The 18,702-nt window shown below is 38.2% G+C and overlaps 1 protein-coding gene across 7 annotated transcripts in view; it reads left to right on the top strand.

The window, feature by feature from the left end:
- The window catches only part of DYNC1I1 (dynein cytoplasmic 1 intermediate chain 1), a 229,102-nt gene that overhangs the window by 11,426 nt on the left and 198,974 nt on the right, over positions 1-18,702 (top strand). For 5 of the 7 annotated variants that reach the window (XM_070767290.1, XM_070767292.1, XM_070767295.1 and 2 more), the window contains exons 2-4: positions 189-311; positions 5,531-5,645; positions 10,251-10,341. In XM_070767290.1, the coding sequence (XP_070623391.1) occupies positions 198-311; positions 5,531-5,645; positions 10,251-10,341 (320 nt within the window). In that variant the 5' untranslated portion in view covers positions 189-197. The remainder of the gene's footprint in view (positions 1-188; positions 312-5,530; positions 5,646-10,250; positions 10,342-18,702) is intronic. The other 2 variants (XM_070767291.1, XM_070767297.1) reach the window with 1 other exon arrangement.

The following is an 18,702-nucleotide window of genomic DNA, read 5'->3' on the forward strand; positions in this document are numbered from 1 at the left end:
ATTGTATATTTGCTTACTGTGATGCAATATGATTACGCTATTATCAAGAAATTCTTTTAATCACATCAGAAATCTTTCCCCCTTTACCCTTGTCCCACTCTAGATGCCAATCAATATTTGAAGATTAAAAAAAATATTTTTTTTCTTGGTCCCAACACTGATACCTTCTGTTTTTACTCCCTAACCAGTGAATCAACATGTCGGACAAGAGTGACTTAAAAGCAGAGCTTGAACGTAAAAAACAGAGATTGGCTCAAATAAGAGAGGAGAAGAAACGGAAAGAAGAAGAAAGGAAGAAGAAAGAGGTAAATGTATGTGATATCTGATAACATATTGTTCCTACGTTTTACTTACATCTCGTTTGGATTTATATTTTTTTCATAACAGAAAAAAATAGAAAAGAAATACAATCTGGTACAATGTCAGTCCTGTCATCTCTTTGATGCTTTCCATCTATCTTACATGTTGTACTCCCATTCTTATAATTCTCGGAACTTTGATTAGCTTATTTATTCCTTTTTAGTCTATAACTTATATCCATTTCGGTTTTTTGCTTGCTGAGAATTCCACAAGAGAGCTAGTGTAAGTAGCAAAGCAGGACTCAAACTATGGTAGACAAAATGAGCATGCAGATGTCTTCCATTTTTTATTTTTTTTTACTTTTTTCAATAAATTTTATTGGTTTTCATAAAATGAACAAACAGACACACCAACATTTAACATAAAAAAATGGGGTTGTAATTTCCCCGCTTATCTCAAAAGTATAAATTTGAATATAGAAAAAAGAATACATATTTGAATACAATTCATTATTATAGGTATTTTTAAAAAATTAATTTGTTAATTTTGTTAATTTGTTAAATTTCACATTAAATTTTTTTTTCACATTTAAACTAATACTAATATAAATTCAAAATTCTTCTCATAATAATTCTTCATATATAAACTAATTCGTATATACTTCTAAAAACAAACTTATTCTATCTTATACTATTATTATAACTCATAAGTCATGTTATTACCAAAATAATTTACATATTCATTTATTTGTTTATCATAACCTTCTACTGTTTCTTCTTATTTATCCATATATAAACTTTGTTCCATGTTTCATAAAATTTCGTATCTTCTTGATCATTTAAGCGTCTTGTCATCATATCCATTTCAGCGCAATCTAATATTTTTATAATAACTTCTTCCATTTTTAATTGGGAGATTTGGTCATATACCTCTCATACTGTTGGGAAGTATATGACCAAATTTCTATGTGCTTGAACAGCTGAGACAAAAATACAATTTATCTACAATAGGGCTGCCAAACTCTCGGCCCATGGGCTGGATGTGTCATGCACTGGTCACACCCATGCCCAATTTAGCAAAGGGAGGTAAAGTCCCGATATGTCATGTAATGCTACTTTGATGATGTGAGTTTGACACCCCTGATCTTAGTTGTAACTTTCTGTGAACCTTTCCTCTAGATACTAATGTTAAGAGTTTTGATATATCATCTTGCCTAGTATGAAACCTAACAATGGTCAGTTTTAATTTGATTGATAACCTATTGATTGTTAACTTTTAATTCAGAAGTGTTTAGCTTCTTCTACTACTTCTTCTTTTTGCTTTGCAGATCTGTAATCCAGATATGTCTACCTTTTTGTGTTTCTGTGTTTTTTCAGTCCTGATTAAACAGGAAGATAACCTAGCATTGATTGTAATTGGTGTATGAGTACAAAAAGCTGTTGATAATTTCAAAATAATTGTGGCTTCAAATAGAATTGTTTATTTGTGAAAACCCATAATCTGTCTGTCTGTCTGTCTGTCTGTCTGTCTGTCTCTCTCTCTCTCTCTCTCTCTCTCTCACCTATCTATCCATCCGTCCGTCCATCCGTCTGTCTGTCAGTCTGTATGTAACATAATTCAAAATTCAGTTGCAATCCGTATCTCACGCTCTCATTTCATGGCTGGTTGGTTTGGTTACTAAGGTAGCAAATTTGCATTTATTGTTTTTCAGCAAAATAAATGATAATTACTGTTGTATTGATGGCCTCCTGGCTTTAGGATATTCTTTTAATGTGACATATTATTTGGTATATCCTGGAGAGTGCGTATGGGAATTTTAAATTAAAGGATTTATGCTCCTCCCTTTTTAATTCAATAAAAGCGTAAAATGTAGATGAGAAGTGACAGTGAAATTTATTTTCATACAAAATCAGGGAAGCATTAAATGATGGTATTTCTTTTTTTAAAATCAAGAATAGTTACAATATAAAATACTTGTTATCCTTTGGATATTATAAGGGAATTAATTATATGTGTATTTTACAATTCCGTAAATATTTGAATAACTTATATTTTGGAAAATACAGAATAGCCTTTTCAAGAGCCTGATTAGATGCGTTGTTATTAGATATGCTATGTGATAGATTTCAAAAATATTTCTCAAAGACTTTGTACCAGTAATAGTGCTGATCTTGAAACAGTGGACACTTTATTATAGTATGAATTTTATAAGAATCTTAGGTGGGAAGTTAAATCAGGATGCTTATGTAAGCATTATAGTGCAGATATAAAATCCTAAGATTACACATCCGTGTAAGTGGTTGTCTCTCATTCTTTTTTTCCTTTTTTAAAATTTTTATTAGATTTGTATGCCGCCCCTCTCCGAAGACTCGGAGCGGCTCACAACAATAAAGCATAATACAAATCCAATTATTAAAACAGTTTAAAAACCCTTAATGTAAAAACAATCAAACATCCCAAACATATCATGCATAAAATGGACCGGCCCAGGGGAATCAATTTCCCCATGCCTGACGGCAGAGGTGGGTTTTAAGAAATTTGCGAAAGGCAAGGAAGGTGGGGGCAGTCCTGATCTCCGGGGGGAATTGATTCCAGAGGGTCGGGGCCGCCACAGAGAAGGCTGTTCCCCTGGGCCCCGCCAGATAACATTGTTTCATCGACGGAACCCGGAGAAGGCCAACTCTGTGGTACCTAATCGGTTGCTGGGATTACCTTTCATCATTAATGATTTAATGAAACTTCTAACCTCATCCATTATATAAAGCTTGACTTAATTAATAAAAACTGTCTGAGGAATTCTGGAAGCCCAGAAGTCTTAAAGTTGCCAAGTTTGGAGACCCCCTCATCTAAAAGATAGTATACAACCTGCCCACATGCTACGCAATTAAAGATTGGGGGTAAAACACATACATTTGCAATCTTGGAGAAATGCTTCTGCTTCATGTGTTGTAGTAGGAAGAACTTAACTAGATATTGCCAGAGCCCCAACACTTTCTTACATGCCCGGATATTTCTTGTTTAGGAAAATAGTAATCTCACTTTTCTAGCTATGCATCTGCAATAGCAGTGCAAAGATTTAAATTACCATTTAAAAATACAGATAAAATCTAGACTGATTTGATACCTAGCTTGGTATTGGTACTGTGTGATTATGCTAAAACAGTGATAAAAAGACCTGTTGGCAGAGCAAATTGCCAAGATTGTAATTGGGAAGTATCCACCATATTGTTACTTTGTTAGTTGAAAGTTGGGAAAAGGAGATCCAATATACTTCTGTCATGTACAGAACATGTGTTTTATGGGCATTGAAAAAATTAATTTAGAAATGGTTTGTTGTTCTCTTTGCAGTGCATTAAGTGCACAAATGCATTTAATGTGCCTTGTTTTTCCTTTAAAAACAATATATTGTTATTGAGATAGAAATTAGGTGCAATACCTTTTTTACTTACTCTGCAGTTCTATTGAAAATCCCACCACTGAACCTGCTACTTCTCCTAGAAAAGAACCTACCATTGTTCTGTGAATCCTCTACTTAAGAACTTTTCTAGATAAGAACCGGGTGTTCAATTTCTTTTTTGCCTCTTCTTAAGAACCATTTTCTACTTAAGAACCTGAGCCCAGAAAAATTTTCAGGAAATTTGAGAACGGCACGAAGATCTGGCCAGTTTCCTGCCATTTCCCCTGGGTTTCTCTCTCTGGCGCAGTGTATGGGAGACGCGTGCTCCTCTTCCCCGCCTGAAAGTCCCTCTTTTTTAAAAAAAAGCCTTAAAGTTTTGGACTTTTTTGATTTCCCTCACCTCATCTGCTTCCTTCGGCAGTGACTGTCCTCCTCCTCTTCTTCCTTCTCCTCCTCCTACCCAAATTCTAAGCTTTTATTTCTTTCCTAATGGGTTTGCACGCATTACAGTGGTACCTCTACTTAAGAATTTAATCTGTTCCGTGACCAGGTTCTTAAGTAGAAATGTTCTTAAGTAGAAGCAATTTTTCCCAAAGGAATCAATGTAAAAGCAAATAATACGTGCAAACCCATTAGGAAGGAAATAAAAGCATGGAATTTGGGTGGGAGGATGAGGAGGAAGAAGAGGAGACGAGAGGAAAGTCACTGCTGAAGGAAGAAGGTGGGTGAGAGATATCAAAAAAATCCAAAATTTTTAGACTTAAGGAAAAAGAGGGACTCTGAGGCAGCAAGGAGGAGCATGTGCCTCCAATACACCCAGCGTAAGGCTGCCTCCCATAAAATGCCTCCCCTACACTGGCTGCTGCTGCTACCTGCTGCCTCTTCCTTCCCATGCTGAAGGGCTCCCCTCTCCTCTCGCTCGCTCGCTTTGTAGCCAGCGCCTTTCCTTCGCTGTGGTGACTCCTTGGTAGCCCAGAGCGAAGGGAGCATTTCTTTTCTCTGGGTGCTGGCAGAGGTTTATTCCCTCTCCAAGCGCCCAGAGAAAAGAAAATGCTTCATTTGCTCTGGACTACCAAAGCCTCCTTAAGTGCCACCAAAAGGCTCCTCTGGAACCCAGATGGCCAGGATTAAAGGGGGAACGGCAGGAAACTGGACGGGCCTTTGTGCCGCTCTGAAATTTGCTGGGAAATTTTTCTGGGCTTGGATTCTTAAGTAGAAAATGGTTCTTAAGTAGAGGCAAAAAAATCTTGAACACCTGGTTCTTATCTAGAAAAGATCTTAAGTAGAGGCGTTCTTAAGTAGAGGTACCACTGTATTTTCTTTTACATTGATTTCTATGGCAAAATTTGCTTCTACCTACAAATTTTTCTACTTAAGGACCTGGTCGCAGAACGAATTAAGTTCTTAAGTAGAGGTACCACTGTATTTGAATTGCCTTGGACGGGAAATGAACACTCGGACACCAAGCTGGGTAAAATGGGTCACTTTATTAAATATTAACAGAAAGACCTGCAGGGGTCGCTAAATGGGGCGGAGTTTCCTGAACACAACATACTTGGGAACTCAAATGGGCGTTACTCCATGCGGCGCTCGGGGGCAAGAGATGCCGGGGGGGCAAGCAAGCCCTGATAAAGGGCACACGCCCCGCCCCTCGGCTTTCCCAGAATGCCCGAGGGCCACTGACTGCTCTGGGGTGTTCCCGCGCTATCGCGGGTAACGCCCCCAGCTGATGAGGGGAGCCGAGTTGGTTCCTGCCATTGGCAATTTTCGGCCGGGCGTTATTTCGCCCGGCCTCTCATTTCTCTGAATAATTTTTCATTATTATTAATTCAGGTGGATTCTCAGCAGAAGAAGGAACCACCCCAGGAAGATTCTGACCTGGATCGCAAGAGAAGAGAGACTGAAGCTTTATTGCAAAGCATTGGTATTTCCCCAGAACCTCCTCTAGGTATTCTTAATAGTAGATCCATTAATATTGTTCAGTGTCTGTAACATTCATGCATTATTTTAATTACTGCATGTTTGGCTTTTATTGTCTTGATGTGTCTGTGTTGAAATGTGTGCGGATTATACATCATGTAATACATGATTGTATGGCTTGTTGATATTAATTCTCATCCTTACCTTGCTGAATGTCAGCTTTGTATGGCAACATAGTGGTCACTCATAAGCCCCAACTACGCCATTAGTACCTTGTGTTCCATCCTTCTTGGAGCAGGGTTTAAATTATTTATAATAATTGCCACTTTCAAGATAGATTTACTTATGGCACCCAAGAATAAAAATGAACATACATAAATTATAAAGCAAAAGAATTTTATTAGTTGATTCATTTGAATTTTTGTTCAATATACATTTTCCCTCTTCATTTTTTGTTCTTCTTCAACAAGATTGAAGCAGTGCTGCAGCAATTTGCTACAAGCTGTGCCATTTTTGTGTGTGCCTACAACATCACAAATAAAAATGAGTAGTTTTGTGTTATGATGCTGCAACATTGGTTCCATCATTTTGCCTGTTGGTCCTCTCACTCCCCCACAGAAAACACAGAGCACAGTCTAAAAACATCTTGGATAATCTTATTAAACAGATTGATCCTTCCACATACTTTAAAGCAGTATTTCTCAAATGCTGCAACTTTACATTACAGTGATACCTTGTCTTACAAACTTAATTGGTTCTGGGACAAGGTTCTTAAGGTGAAAAGTTTGTAAGATGAAACAATGTTTCCCATAGTAATCAATGAAAAGTGATTAATGCGTGCAAGCCCATAATTCACCCCTTTTGCCAGCCGAAGTGCCCGTTTTTGCATTGCTGGGATTCCCCTGAGGCTCCCCTCCATGGGAAACCCCACCTCTGGACTTCTGTGTTTTTGCGATGCTGCAGGGGAATCCCAGCAGGGGAATCCCAGCATCGCAAAAACAAGCTCGCTGGCAACGGAAGTTCGGAGGTGGAGTTTCCCAGTGAAGGGAGCATCAGTGAAATCGCAGCATCGCAAAAACATTGAAGTCCTCAAAACCTCACCTCTGGACCTGTGTTTTTGCGATGCTGGGATTCTCCTGAGGCTCCCCTCGCTGGGAAACCCCACTTCCGGACTTCTGTTGCAGCATCACAAAAACACGGAACACAGAAGTCTGGAGGTGGAGTTTCCCATGGAAGGGAGCCTCAGGGGAATCCCAGCAGTGCAAAAATGGGTGCTTCACTGGCAATGGAAGTCCGGAGGTGGGGCAATCTAGTGGCAGCGGTGGGTTTGTAAGGTGAAAATAGTTTGTAAGAAGAGGCAAAAAAATCTTAAACCCCGGGTTTGTATCTCGAAAAGTTTGTATGACGAGGCGTTTGTAAGACGAGGTATCACTGTATATGGATTTCAACTCTCAGAATACCTAATGTGGTCAGGGGCATTCTGAAGTTCACACATCTTAAAGTTGCCAATATATATATTGGCAACTTTGAAATATTGTTTTAAAGCCATGGCTTCCTTGATGATATTGTTTGCAAACTAGAATTCACCTTCTACTAGCATGGCTAATAAAACCAAGAAGCAGAACTGGTGGATAATGACTCATTTTCATTATCTCATCACACATATCTCTGCCAATCTGTTTTCATTACAAAACAATGCATTTGGTATTTCAAGCTCTCCACCCCTTGATAACAGTTCATGGTGAGAATATGTGTAAGGTTTTAGAAATCAAACTGTGGCCAGGCTGCTTCACTGGTGTTTCTGCCAACATACATGAATGATTTAGCTAATTCGGAAGTACAGGTTTTCCTCAACTTACAGCCACAATTGATCCTAGAATTATGACTGTAAATCTTGCTGGTTGTTAAGCGGATTAACACATAATTCACTGACTTTACAATCCTTTTTTTTGTGTGATAATGAAGTGAACATGACAGTTATTGAGCAAAACCCATTAGCCGATGGCTGGGTTTTCCCCCCAAAAAATCAGAAGTAAACACTGGTTTCCAACAAAATAATAATCATCATCATAAATCAGCAACAGAGACGGAAGCTTCTCCGTAATTATTTAAATGTGCATGTATTTTACTGATGCTGAGGGAGGGCTCGCTAGCACACCAATAGAGATGGAAGCTTCTCCATAATTATTTAAATGTGCATGTATTTTACTGCTGCTAAGGGAGGGCTCGCTAGCACAGCAACAGAGACGGAAGCTTCTCCGTAATTATTTAAATGTGCATGTATTTTACTGCTGCTGAGGGAGGGCTCGCTAGCACAGCAACAGAGACGGAAGCTTCTCAGTAATGTAAATATTTACCTAGTGTATCTGTTTTACTGCTCCACCCACCCACTCCAAGAGATAGAAGCCACTTCCTTCTTTGCCAACTTATAGATCACCCTAAGAGTCCTGGATGGCTCGAGATGCAGGAGCAGCAGCCGGGGGCGTAGCAGCAGCTGGAGTCGGCTGAGGCTGCTAGATGTGAACGGGAGAGTTGCTCTGCTCCACTCAGATGCTGCCAAAGCTGCTCACAAGTGGTGACTTCGATGTATAAAACGCACCAAGTTTTTGACGCACTTTTTGAAAGTAAAAAGGTGCATCTTATGCACCGAAAAATACGATAGATTGAAAACCAAAAAACAAAGCCAACATCACACCACCCTGAAAGAAATCTACATGTTTGTCAAGAAAACCAAAAATGTCAAGTTCAAATCAAAAGAATGTACTTATGTTAAAAATACTTATCTGAAGGCTTTGTAACAATATATATACAGTGGTCCCCCGATCATTGCGAGGGTTCCGTTCCAGGACCCCTCGCAATGATCGGTTTTTCGCGAAGTAGCGCTGCGGAAGTAAAAACACCATCTGCGCATGCGCAGATGGTGTTTTTACTTCCGCCACAGCAGCGAGGAGCTGAAGATTGGGGTTTCCCCACCGCCCACACAAACTCCTCGCTGCCGCTCGCCCGCCCTTCGCCCGCCCACGCCGTTCGCTCGCGCCGCTTCCCAGCTGAGTCCTGAAGCGAATTGGCTTCAGGACTCAGCTGGGAAGCGGCGCGAGCGAACGGCGTGGGCGGGTGAAGGGCGGGCAAGCGGCGGGCAAGCGGGCAGGCAGGCGGCGGACAAGACAAGTGGCGGGCGCGGCAGCAGCGAGGAGTTTGCGTGGGCGGTGGGGAAACTCCTCGCTGATGCCCACCGCTCGCCCTCCCGCCAGCAAGAGGGGGAAGACCCAGGGAAGCCGCCCAGCAGCTGATCTGCCCGGAGCCATCTACGCATGCGTGGCCATAGAAAAAAAGGGCGCGCATGCGCAGATGGTGTTTTGACTTCCGGGTTGAAAAATAGCCATATAGCCGTTTCGCAATGATCGGGATCGCAATACCCGGGGGATCACTGTATTATGATTTTAGTTTAACGGTTTTTGCATCCAGCTGGTAGACAATTATTAAGTATACTATTTTCAATGGTACAACATATTATATGCTACACAGATGGACATATATATTTAACAAATCATCAATCAAAGAGAATCTCTTTTATCTTATCCAAGTCTGCCTTTTTGGACTTTATACTGGTTTAGAATTTATTATCTGTTCTTGGATTCTACATGTAAATTAAAAGAGATATTGATTATTTTTATCTTGGTTCCACCAATATTATAACAAATTTAAACATTAGTGAGATACAGGGTCAATGCAAGGGAACTTTAATAAATGCTGATTACAGGTTTTAACCAAACCATTTTAGAATACCCATTGGGCTGACTTGCATGTGTGGAGAGAGGATGACTAATTGTCCACACTAACTTTACAAATCAAAATTTGTTTTCACAAAACTCTAATAGTCCCTCTGGAATCCACTTGGTGTTTTTTCCAGAAAAGTCTGAGATTTTTATAGAGGATCAGGAATAATATTTTTATTTTGCTGGCAGAAAAATACTAAATACATAAATTAGACTGAAAAGAAAAAAAAGAACTCACTAGGAATTCAAATCTACTAGAATTATATACCATAAACAACCAATCTGAGCAGAAAATTATAGAATATTGCACTAATGAATATTAGTGATCTTAAAGACACAAGAAGCTATTCTGTTTTGCGTGTATTCAAAATATCTTTTCTTTCCTGAATTATATTTATTCTTGTTTTTTATAGAAAATTAGAAGGGTTCTTTTTTGTTGCTTTTTGCTCAGTAATGTTTTGAATTGTCCATTATAATTCTGTTAAGTAGAAACAAAAAAATTAAGCCTTAAATTTGTTAGACAAAATGATAAAAATAAATTTTCACCTGCCTGCCCATGCTTAAAAAAACCCATTGTACTTGGAGTCAATCTTGACTTTTAATTTTTTAATATTAAAAATTGGGCACTGATATTAACACAATTCGTGGGCCAGTGTAAAATATTCTAAAATTTAATTAGTAAAAAATATTTAGACCTGACTGGGTTTTTTTTCTTTTCTTCTTCTTTTTTCACCATTCAAAGCATGCGCATTCATGCTATTATTTGGAATCTGGTTCATAATTTTCTTGACGGTGCTCTACATCAGTGAAATCATTGCATGTTTTAACATGGGTTACCTGTTATTTTCATTATTTAGTCCCAACCCCTATGTCTTCCTCTCCGAAATCAGTGAGCACGCCCAGTGATGCTGAAAGTCAAGATTCGGGAGACTTGGGACCTATAGGAAGGTAAGATAAAATGCTCACTTTATGTGTTATCTACTTCTCTTGAAGATATTTTTTATGGAAATGTATTTCTATCATAGTAACGGAATACTATCTTTTAGAGAGCGTAGGCCACAAAGTGAAATGTCAGAATGACGGCTTGCGGTTGTTATATGTCACAATGCAGGTCTATAAGGTAGTTCTTGACTTATGACTGTAAATGGAAGTTATTCAATGGAGTTGTGGAGTTCTTGACTTATGACTGTAATGGAGGTTATCCAATGGAGTTGTGCAGGGTGTAAAATGAGTCATTGTGACCAGACTCATTTTATGGCCTTTTTTGTGATGGTCATTAAATAAACATAACAATTGTTTAAGGAATGTTGTTAAATGAATCCATTAGTCACTGTTAGGGCATTTTTGCCAAAACCTGGACGTAAACCCGCATTTTTGACAAAATTGCCATGTGACCACAGGACCCTGGGAAAAAAACCCATAAATACACGCTGGTTACCAAGCTCTCAAAATGCTGTCAAATTACTCCATGGTGGCAGTTGGAACTTTGGAACTGGGGAGAGGTTTGTTACAATTTCAAATGGTCACTAAGCACCCGAACATAAATCAATGGTTATCTGTATGTTGCAGTTTTATGTCACACCATAGCAAACATTTCAACCCTCCTCCCTCCCTTCCTGTCTCCCTTCATTCTCTTGGGATATCCCTGTTGCAGAGGTGAAATCATGTATTAGGAGGATTGTCAGAGGAGATTCTTTTCATTGGCATTCTGGTTTGGTTAAAATCTGTAAAGTAAGCTATTTTCTATTTCTGAATAAACAGCAGTGAAATGGAAATAAATTTCTCCTACTGTCTAGATATTTTTTTTATAATCAATATTCTGTAATTTTGTTCATATTCCTAGAGTCAGAATAAAGAAAAGTACAGTGATACCTTGTCTTACAAACTTAATTGGTTCCGGGACGAGGTTCTTAAGGTGAAAAGTTTGTAAGATGAAACAATGTTTCCCATAGGAATCAATGGAAAAGCGATTAATGCGTGCAAGCCCAAAATTCACCTCTTTTGCCAGCTGAAGCGCCTGTTTTTGGCTGCTGGGATTCCCCTGAGGCTCCCCTCCATGGGAAACCCCACCTCCGGACTTCTGTGTGTTTGCAATGCTGCAGGGGAATCCCAGCATCACAAAAACGAGTGCTTCACTGGCAACGGAGGTCCGGAGGTGGGGTTTCCCAGCGAAGGGAGCATCAGTGAAATCGCAGCATCGCAAAAACACCAAGTCCTCGAAACCCCACCTCCGGACCTCTGTTTTTGCGATGCTGCAATTTCACTGAGGCTCCCTTCGCTGGGAAACCCCACCTCCTGACTTCCATTGCCAGGGACGCTCCCGTTTTTGCGCTTCTGGGATTCCCCTGCAGCATCACAAAAGCACGGAGGTCCGGAGGTGGGGTTTCCCATGGAGGGGAGCCTCAGCAGCGCAAAAACGGGAGCTTCGCTGGCAACGGAAGTCCAGAGGCGGGGCATCCCAGCGGCGGCTGTGGGTTTCTAAGGTGAAAATAGTTTGTAAGAAGAGGCAAAAAAATCTTAAACCCCGGGTTTGTATCTCGAAAAGTTTGTATGACGAGGCGTTTGTAAGACGAGGTATCACTGTACTTGTTAACTATAAAAATAAAACTACTTCTAATAATAAAAAATCAATTAGACAGTCTGTTTGAAGTTACCTCAGTGAAAAAACTGACATAAGATTGTTGTTCACACAACTGTTGCAGTATCCTCATGGTCACATGATCAAAATTAAGATACTTGGCAACTGAGTCATTTATGACAATTACAGTATCGTGGGCTCATATGATCATATTTTGCAACTTTCTGGCAGCAGTCAATGGGAAACTACAGTAATTAACAACTGTGGCAAGGTGGATTATAAAATCAGGCAACACTCATTTAACAACTTTCTCATTTAGTAACAGAAATCTTGAGCTCATTTGTGGATATAAATTGAGAACTGCCTGTGGTATAAACCTGATATTCCCATATTTGTTCTAAAATAAGAATATATCAGATAGAACTGTGCAATGTAAAATTTTAGCAGTTGAGAGTTGTCTCAATTTATACTTGGCTAAATAAAATTAGACTCTACTTCTCTGCATCTTTGACCTAGAAAAAGGAATTCGTTTTGGAAGTCTGCTGTTTACAGAAGCCAGAGAACTCAGCTTAATGAGTCATTTTGCATGTGGAGTTTGTGGGATAATTAAGTGTGCTAATATTGTCATTCCTCAAGGAAGGGTGGAATTCTATTTTCTTCTCATTAGCAAGTTTGTTGTGCTATAGAGTAGTTCAGAGGGGAAGAGTTTTCCTGTTCCCTAAGGTGATATCTAGGGTGCCATATCAACCAAAATTTTAGTTCTTGGTATTAATTAATGCAATATATTGTAGCCATTGTAATTCATGGCTATCGTACTTATTAATCTAGTCGTGAATTCCTTAATTAGACTGCTTTTCTTTTAGAGATGGAGGCACTACTAGCCCCAAGGAAATCAGTGGTATAATTTACTCTTTCTATTGTATATCCATAGAGAAATATACATCAAAAATGCTACATGGAATAACAAAAACCACATGGATGTTTTTTTAGCAAGGTCCTGGAAGCCAGGACCTCAAAGGGATAGATGTTTGCTTAGCAGCTAACAAATATTGTTTGCAAAATCCACTTTTGAAAATTTGTATCATTTCCAAATGTTCTGTTCTACATTTTATCCCTAATTTGTAACTTTTTACATAAAGGGAAGGTTGTTTTTTTTTAAAAAAAGTTGTATGCACAAGCATGAAAATATATGATGATGCAACAAAGTTTGTTCATTTCAATTGCTCATCTCTTTCTGATATGCTTTGTTTCATTAATGTGGATTAATATTTATGATGCTTGAAATGAAATTAATTCATTATTTTGTCTTTCATTATGTCTTCTTTACATTGCTTTAAAGTCATCATATCAAGAAATCTTGTTCAATATTTCTTTAGTTAGTCACTTACAGTGACACCTCTTTCTGGCTGCTTGTTGAAAACCAATTGGAATGATATTGCAATTAATATTTTTCAGCTAATTACTACAGCTTTAGAGATTTTGTATATATAATTTATTTATTACCTGTACAAGACTAGCCTAATTCTTAATGTGTTTCTTAATAAAGTTCTATATACATTGGGTGCACTGCAGTGCCAAATAATTTTTTAAAATAATTTATTTGGAGTTTTTTGCTCCTAAAATCCTCAGTGATCTGCAGGTCAGAGGTTTATAGAAGGGAGCTATTAAAGAATATTAACCTTGTCTGGTTGTATTTTGTTTCCTAGTCAAGTTAGATTTTATTCAGGTTGTGAACTGGTATAATATACAATATTCTATTGGACAAAAATACCAAAACTGTTCTTGAAATAATAAAGGATTAAAAAGCTTTTAATTTCAAAAGTTTACCAATCAGAAAACTAGATTTCATATTTCTCACCAATTTATGGCTGCTTAACTATATCTTACTAAGAAAACCTTAAGTTCATGCAATTTGTTGAATCATTAATAACAGTTTACTATCTCAGTGTCTAAGTTCAACAGCATTCTAAGTCAAAATCATTGAAATATGACCATGCCTGATTATGTTTGAAACCAAAGAATTCCCAAAGAATTGTTAATATGACTCAGGTTTAACTGGAAAACTTTTCATATTAATTAGACTTAGGACTGAACCTATAACGATAACAAATACTTGTGCAACAAAAATGCTCTCTCCTATATCTCTGATCAGTTATAATTTACTCCCCTAAAATAAAAAGAAGCAATTTTAAAGATGGAAAAGTTGAGCAAACTCCCATGATTAAAATTAGCTAGTTTCTCATTTCTAAGCTTAAAGAAGTATCTTAGTCATCTTTAAAACAATTATATAACACAGCCATTTCTATTTATAAATGATGTATGTGGGTCATTTCCAACTTCAATGACTGAATGAGGTATCACCACAGATGTGATGTATCACTATGCCACAACACAAAAGAATTACAGTGATACCTCATCTTACAAATTTAATTGGTTCCGGGATGAGGTTCTTAAGGTGAAAAGTTTATAAGATGAAACAGTGTTTCCTATAGGAATCAATGGAAAAGCGATTAATGCGTGCAAGCCCAAAATTCACCCCTTTTGCCAGCCAAAGTGCCCATTTCTGTGCTGCTGGGATTCCCCTGAGGCTCCCCTTCATGGGAAACCCCACCTCCAGACTTCTGTTGCCAGCGAAGCACCCGTTTTGCGCTGCTGGGATTCACCTGCTGGGATTCTCCTGCAGCATCACAAAAACATGCAAGTCCAGAGGTGGGGTTTCCCATGGAGGGTAGCCTCAGGGGAATCCCAGCAGTGCAAAAACGGGTCCTTCGCTAGCAACGGAAGTCCAGAGGTGGGGCATCCAAGCGGCAGCGGTGGGTTTGTAAGGTGAAAATAGTTTGTAAGAAGAGGCAAAAAAATCTTAAACCCCGGGTTTGTATCTTGAAAAGTTTGTATGACGAGGGGTTTGTAAGACGAGGTATCACTGTATATGCAATCTTTGCCTAAAATTCTGGAAACCTGCTGCCCAGTGACAATAAACAAAATGGAGCTATATTAGAAGTTAGAAAGCTATAGTCATCCAAATATTAGTGAATGGCAGTTCCTAGCTTCCTTTACCACATATTTTACAGACTAGGGAGCTCATTGCAGGAGGATCATAGATTGCCTAATATTGAGCTAAACATCAAGTCTAACTAAGTTATAAGGAAATTAAGCTACAATTACCCATGTGTTGTCTTATGTAGTCTGTCTTCTTCATGCATAATATCTGCTTCTGTGCCGGTTAGTTATCTATTCTGGACCTGATTCAAAGTGTAAGTTATGAATTTTGAACGCCTAAACCAAACATGTTTGGCCATATAGGGGAATGAGGTTTCACCCAAAACTAGTATTATTGCCTACACTTCCCTTAATTATTTATAATTCTGGAGGCCTGTTTGCTTCTGCATGCCTTCTCTCACTTCCTGAGATAATTAATGTCTGGCAATGACAGGAAACATTACTCTCTCTTGACACAGTTGTCCATCATTTGATGCTCTTCCTAGATTTGGCATCCTTCTTTGTTTCTTTCAGTTCATTTCACATTATGTTTTTTAGCAACATTTCCTTGTCACTTCCTATCTGGTTTTCTTGTCTGAGTCAGTCGTGAAGTTTTGATTCTATTGTTCATTTTGGTTGTAAGTGTTGTGCTGATGTCTTGTGTAACAGGCTTTGACTGTTATCAGATGGGAAAATGGAATATTCATGAAGATAGTAATTAACCCCAGGCACTCAGAAATAGGTTAAATGCTGGAAATCAGTACTTTCAAGTGAAAATCTGAGATTTAAGCCCTTGGCAAGCCATCAAGATGATCCTGTTCATTTAGAAACCTCAGTTGTTTTTTCCTGCTGAGGATTGTGTTCTCAAGCTCTTTCTCTAATGACACTGTAATAGTATCCTCCCTAGTGGAATATTGTTTGTCACTTGGGGAACTTGTCACATTTAAAGTGGATGGCACAAAGGAGTAATGAGTGCCACAAGCAAGCTATGTGTATTTTTCTTTTTCTTCTAAGCAATCCGGGATGTTCTGGTATAAGTGGCCCCATGAGATTCACAACTCTGGTGTGGTGCAGATTCAGAATCTCTCTAATGCTGCTGAGGTCATTAACAAAACCCTTGTGTATTCAGTGAAAGTTCATGAGGATTTATAGTTCTGATATGCTGCAGTTCTGTTTCTAATTCTCAAAGCACCCAGGATCCGAGGTTTTTTGGAATTTCTTTCATGCAAGTTTTATTGAAATGAATGGGTGTCCCCTGCAGGCTGCAGCATCTATTTATTTCATTTAGAACTACTTTTACTGGTGCCACATGTTTTTATTTATTTATTTGAATTATTTATTTATTGGATTTATTGGATTTGTATGCCGCCCCTCTCCGCAGACTCAGGGCAGCTAACAACAGCAATAAAACAGTATATAACAAAATCCAATACTAAAAACAGTTAAAAACCCATTATATAAAAACCAATCATACATACAGACATACCATGCATAAAATTGTAAAGGTCTAGGGGGAAGTGTATCTCAGTTCCCCCATGCCTGGCGGCAGAGGTGGGTTTTAAGCAGCTTTTGAAAGGCAAGGAGGGTGGAGGCAATTCTAATCTCTGGGGGGAGTTGGTTCCAGAGGGCCGGGGCCGCCACAGAGAAGACTCTTCCTGTGGGTCCCGCCAAGCGACATTCATGCTTATATTTTGTTAAGCGTTTTGCTGTTCAAAAATCTCCCTTGGGGGTACAAATATAATCTGAAGCTGAACATTGTGAATATACATCTCTAGGGTTAGACTTAGTATTGATGTCCATAACTGTGTACTGAAACATACATGAAAACCAATTTCTGTTTGGTTGACGGGACCCAGAGAAGACCCACTCTGTGGGACCTAACTGGTTGCTGGGATTCGTGCAGCAGAAGGCAGTCAGTGAGGTCTAGTGGTATTATACAGTAATATGCCTAGATATTATGTTCAAAAGGTATAATATCTGAAGAGAAGAATAGCAAACTGTAGTGAAAAATGGATTTAAGTTTTGAAAACAGAAATTGGTTTTCATGTATGTTTCAGTACACAGTTATGGACATCAATACTAAGTCTAACCCTAGAGATGTATATTCACAATGTTCAGCTTCAGATTATATTTGTACCCCCAAGGGAGATTTTTGAACAGCAAAACGCTTAACAAAATATAAGCATGGATTTCCTCAGAATGAAATTTTTTAAATGGCCTGAAAAAATATGAGAAGGAAAATATTTAAATGACTCTTGACAAAAAATTCACCAGAAGGATTTGCTGCTGTTGAAAAGAAGACAAAGAATGTTTTTTTCTAATAATCCCTTTGGCTCTGGACATGCTGATATATGTAGGGATAATCTACCAGGTAAACCACTGCAAAGCAGAGGATCCCAATTATTATTTAGTAACTCTGTGTGAGTGTGTATCTTGAAGTATTCCAAAGATTACAGTAGTGAGAAAAAAAGACTATTCTTTTAAATACATGGGGGGGGGGGTTATAGTAATTTCAACTATATTTAAAATTACTATATTAACATTTAACTACATTTTATCTTTTGTCTTGACCTGACAAGGTTTTTGTCCTGGCTATAAAGCAATGACATCTTGTGAGTTATAAAAGATATGGATTTTTTTGCAGCTGTACTTAACCCCATGGAATTGCCTCCTCATTGAGACTTTGAAGTAGATTGCAATGATCTATTCCTTGATAGATTTTATTTCTGATTGTATTGTATTGATTACAATCTCTAGTGTGTAGCTATGTATCTCAGTTGTTCTCTATTTCATTTTTGTATGGAGTTATAATTCTAACATGTAAGACTTTTAAACTTACTTCGGTAATTGAAGTAACGTACAATTTTATAAAAATAACAGATTTTTTTAGCATGATCGCAACCTATCATGTAAAGATCAGCTTATCTTTTGGCTGCAAAATCTTTCAGTTTTCTGTTTTCTATAAAGAATCAAGTCATAATGCCAGTCCAATGTGCTATCTTAATGCAAAGTGAAAGGCTACTGAAACAGTCAGAATTATCAAAACTTCCCCAATTTAAATTACATAATTGCCTTTTGAATCTTGATTGCTACCACATTGGCTGCAGGAATTCTGGGAGTTGAAGTCCCTACAGCTTAAAATTACCACTTTCGAGAAACATAATGGAAGCTTTCATCAGTCTTTGAGGAAAATTAGACAAAAACTTTATTAAATAGAATTCAAAATAATATATAGCTAATGGATTTCTAGATTTTAAAATAAAAAAAGAGTATGTAATTTGCTTTCATAACAATCTTTGCTTCAGACCCTTATGGAGAATTTAAAAAAAAGTTCTGAATTTCTTACATAACATAGGAAAGAAAACATCCCATTAAGAGCCAAATTCAACATGTCATTTATCACAACTACATTATTCAAATTGTATTTGTCCTTTCTTCCATAACCATCACAAATTTTGAGACTGGGCTATTCACAGAATTATTGCCCACATTTTGTTCAGAAGTACAGTGGTACCTCTACCTAAGAACGCCTCTACTTACGAACATTTCTTGATAAGAACCGGGTGTTCAAGATTTTTTTGCTTCTTCTCAAGAACCATTTTCTACTTATAAACGCGAGCCTCCGAAACTGTAACTGAAAAAGGCAGAGAGAAGCCTCTGTGGGGTCTCTCTAGGAATCTCCTAGGAGGAAACAGGACCAGAAAAGGTGGGGAGAAGCCTCCGTGGGGCCTCTCTAGGGATCTCCTGAGGAA

This window comes from Erythrolamprus reginae, chromosome Z (assembly GCF_031021105.1).
Source record: "Erythrolamprus reginae isolate rEryReg1 chromosome Z, rEryReg1.hap1, whole genome shotgun sequence".
Lineage (NCBI taxonomy): Eukaryota > Metazoa > Chordata > Lepidosauria > Squamata > Dipsadidae > Erythrolamprus > Erythrolamprus reginae.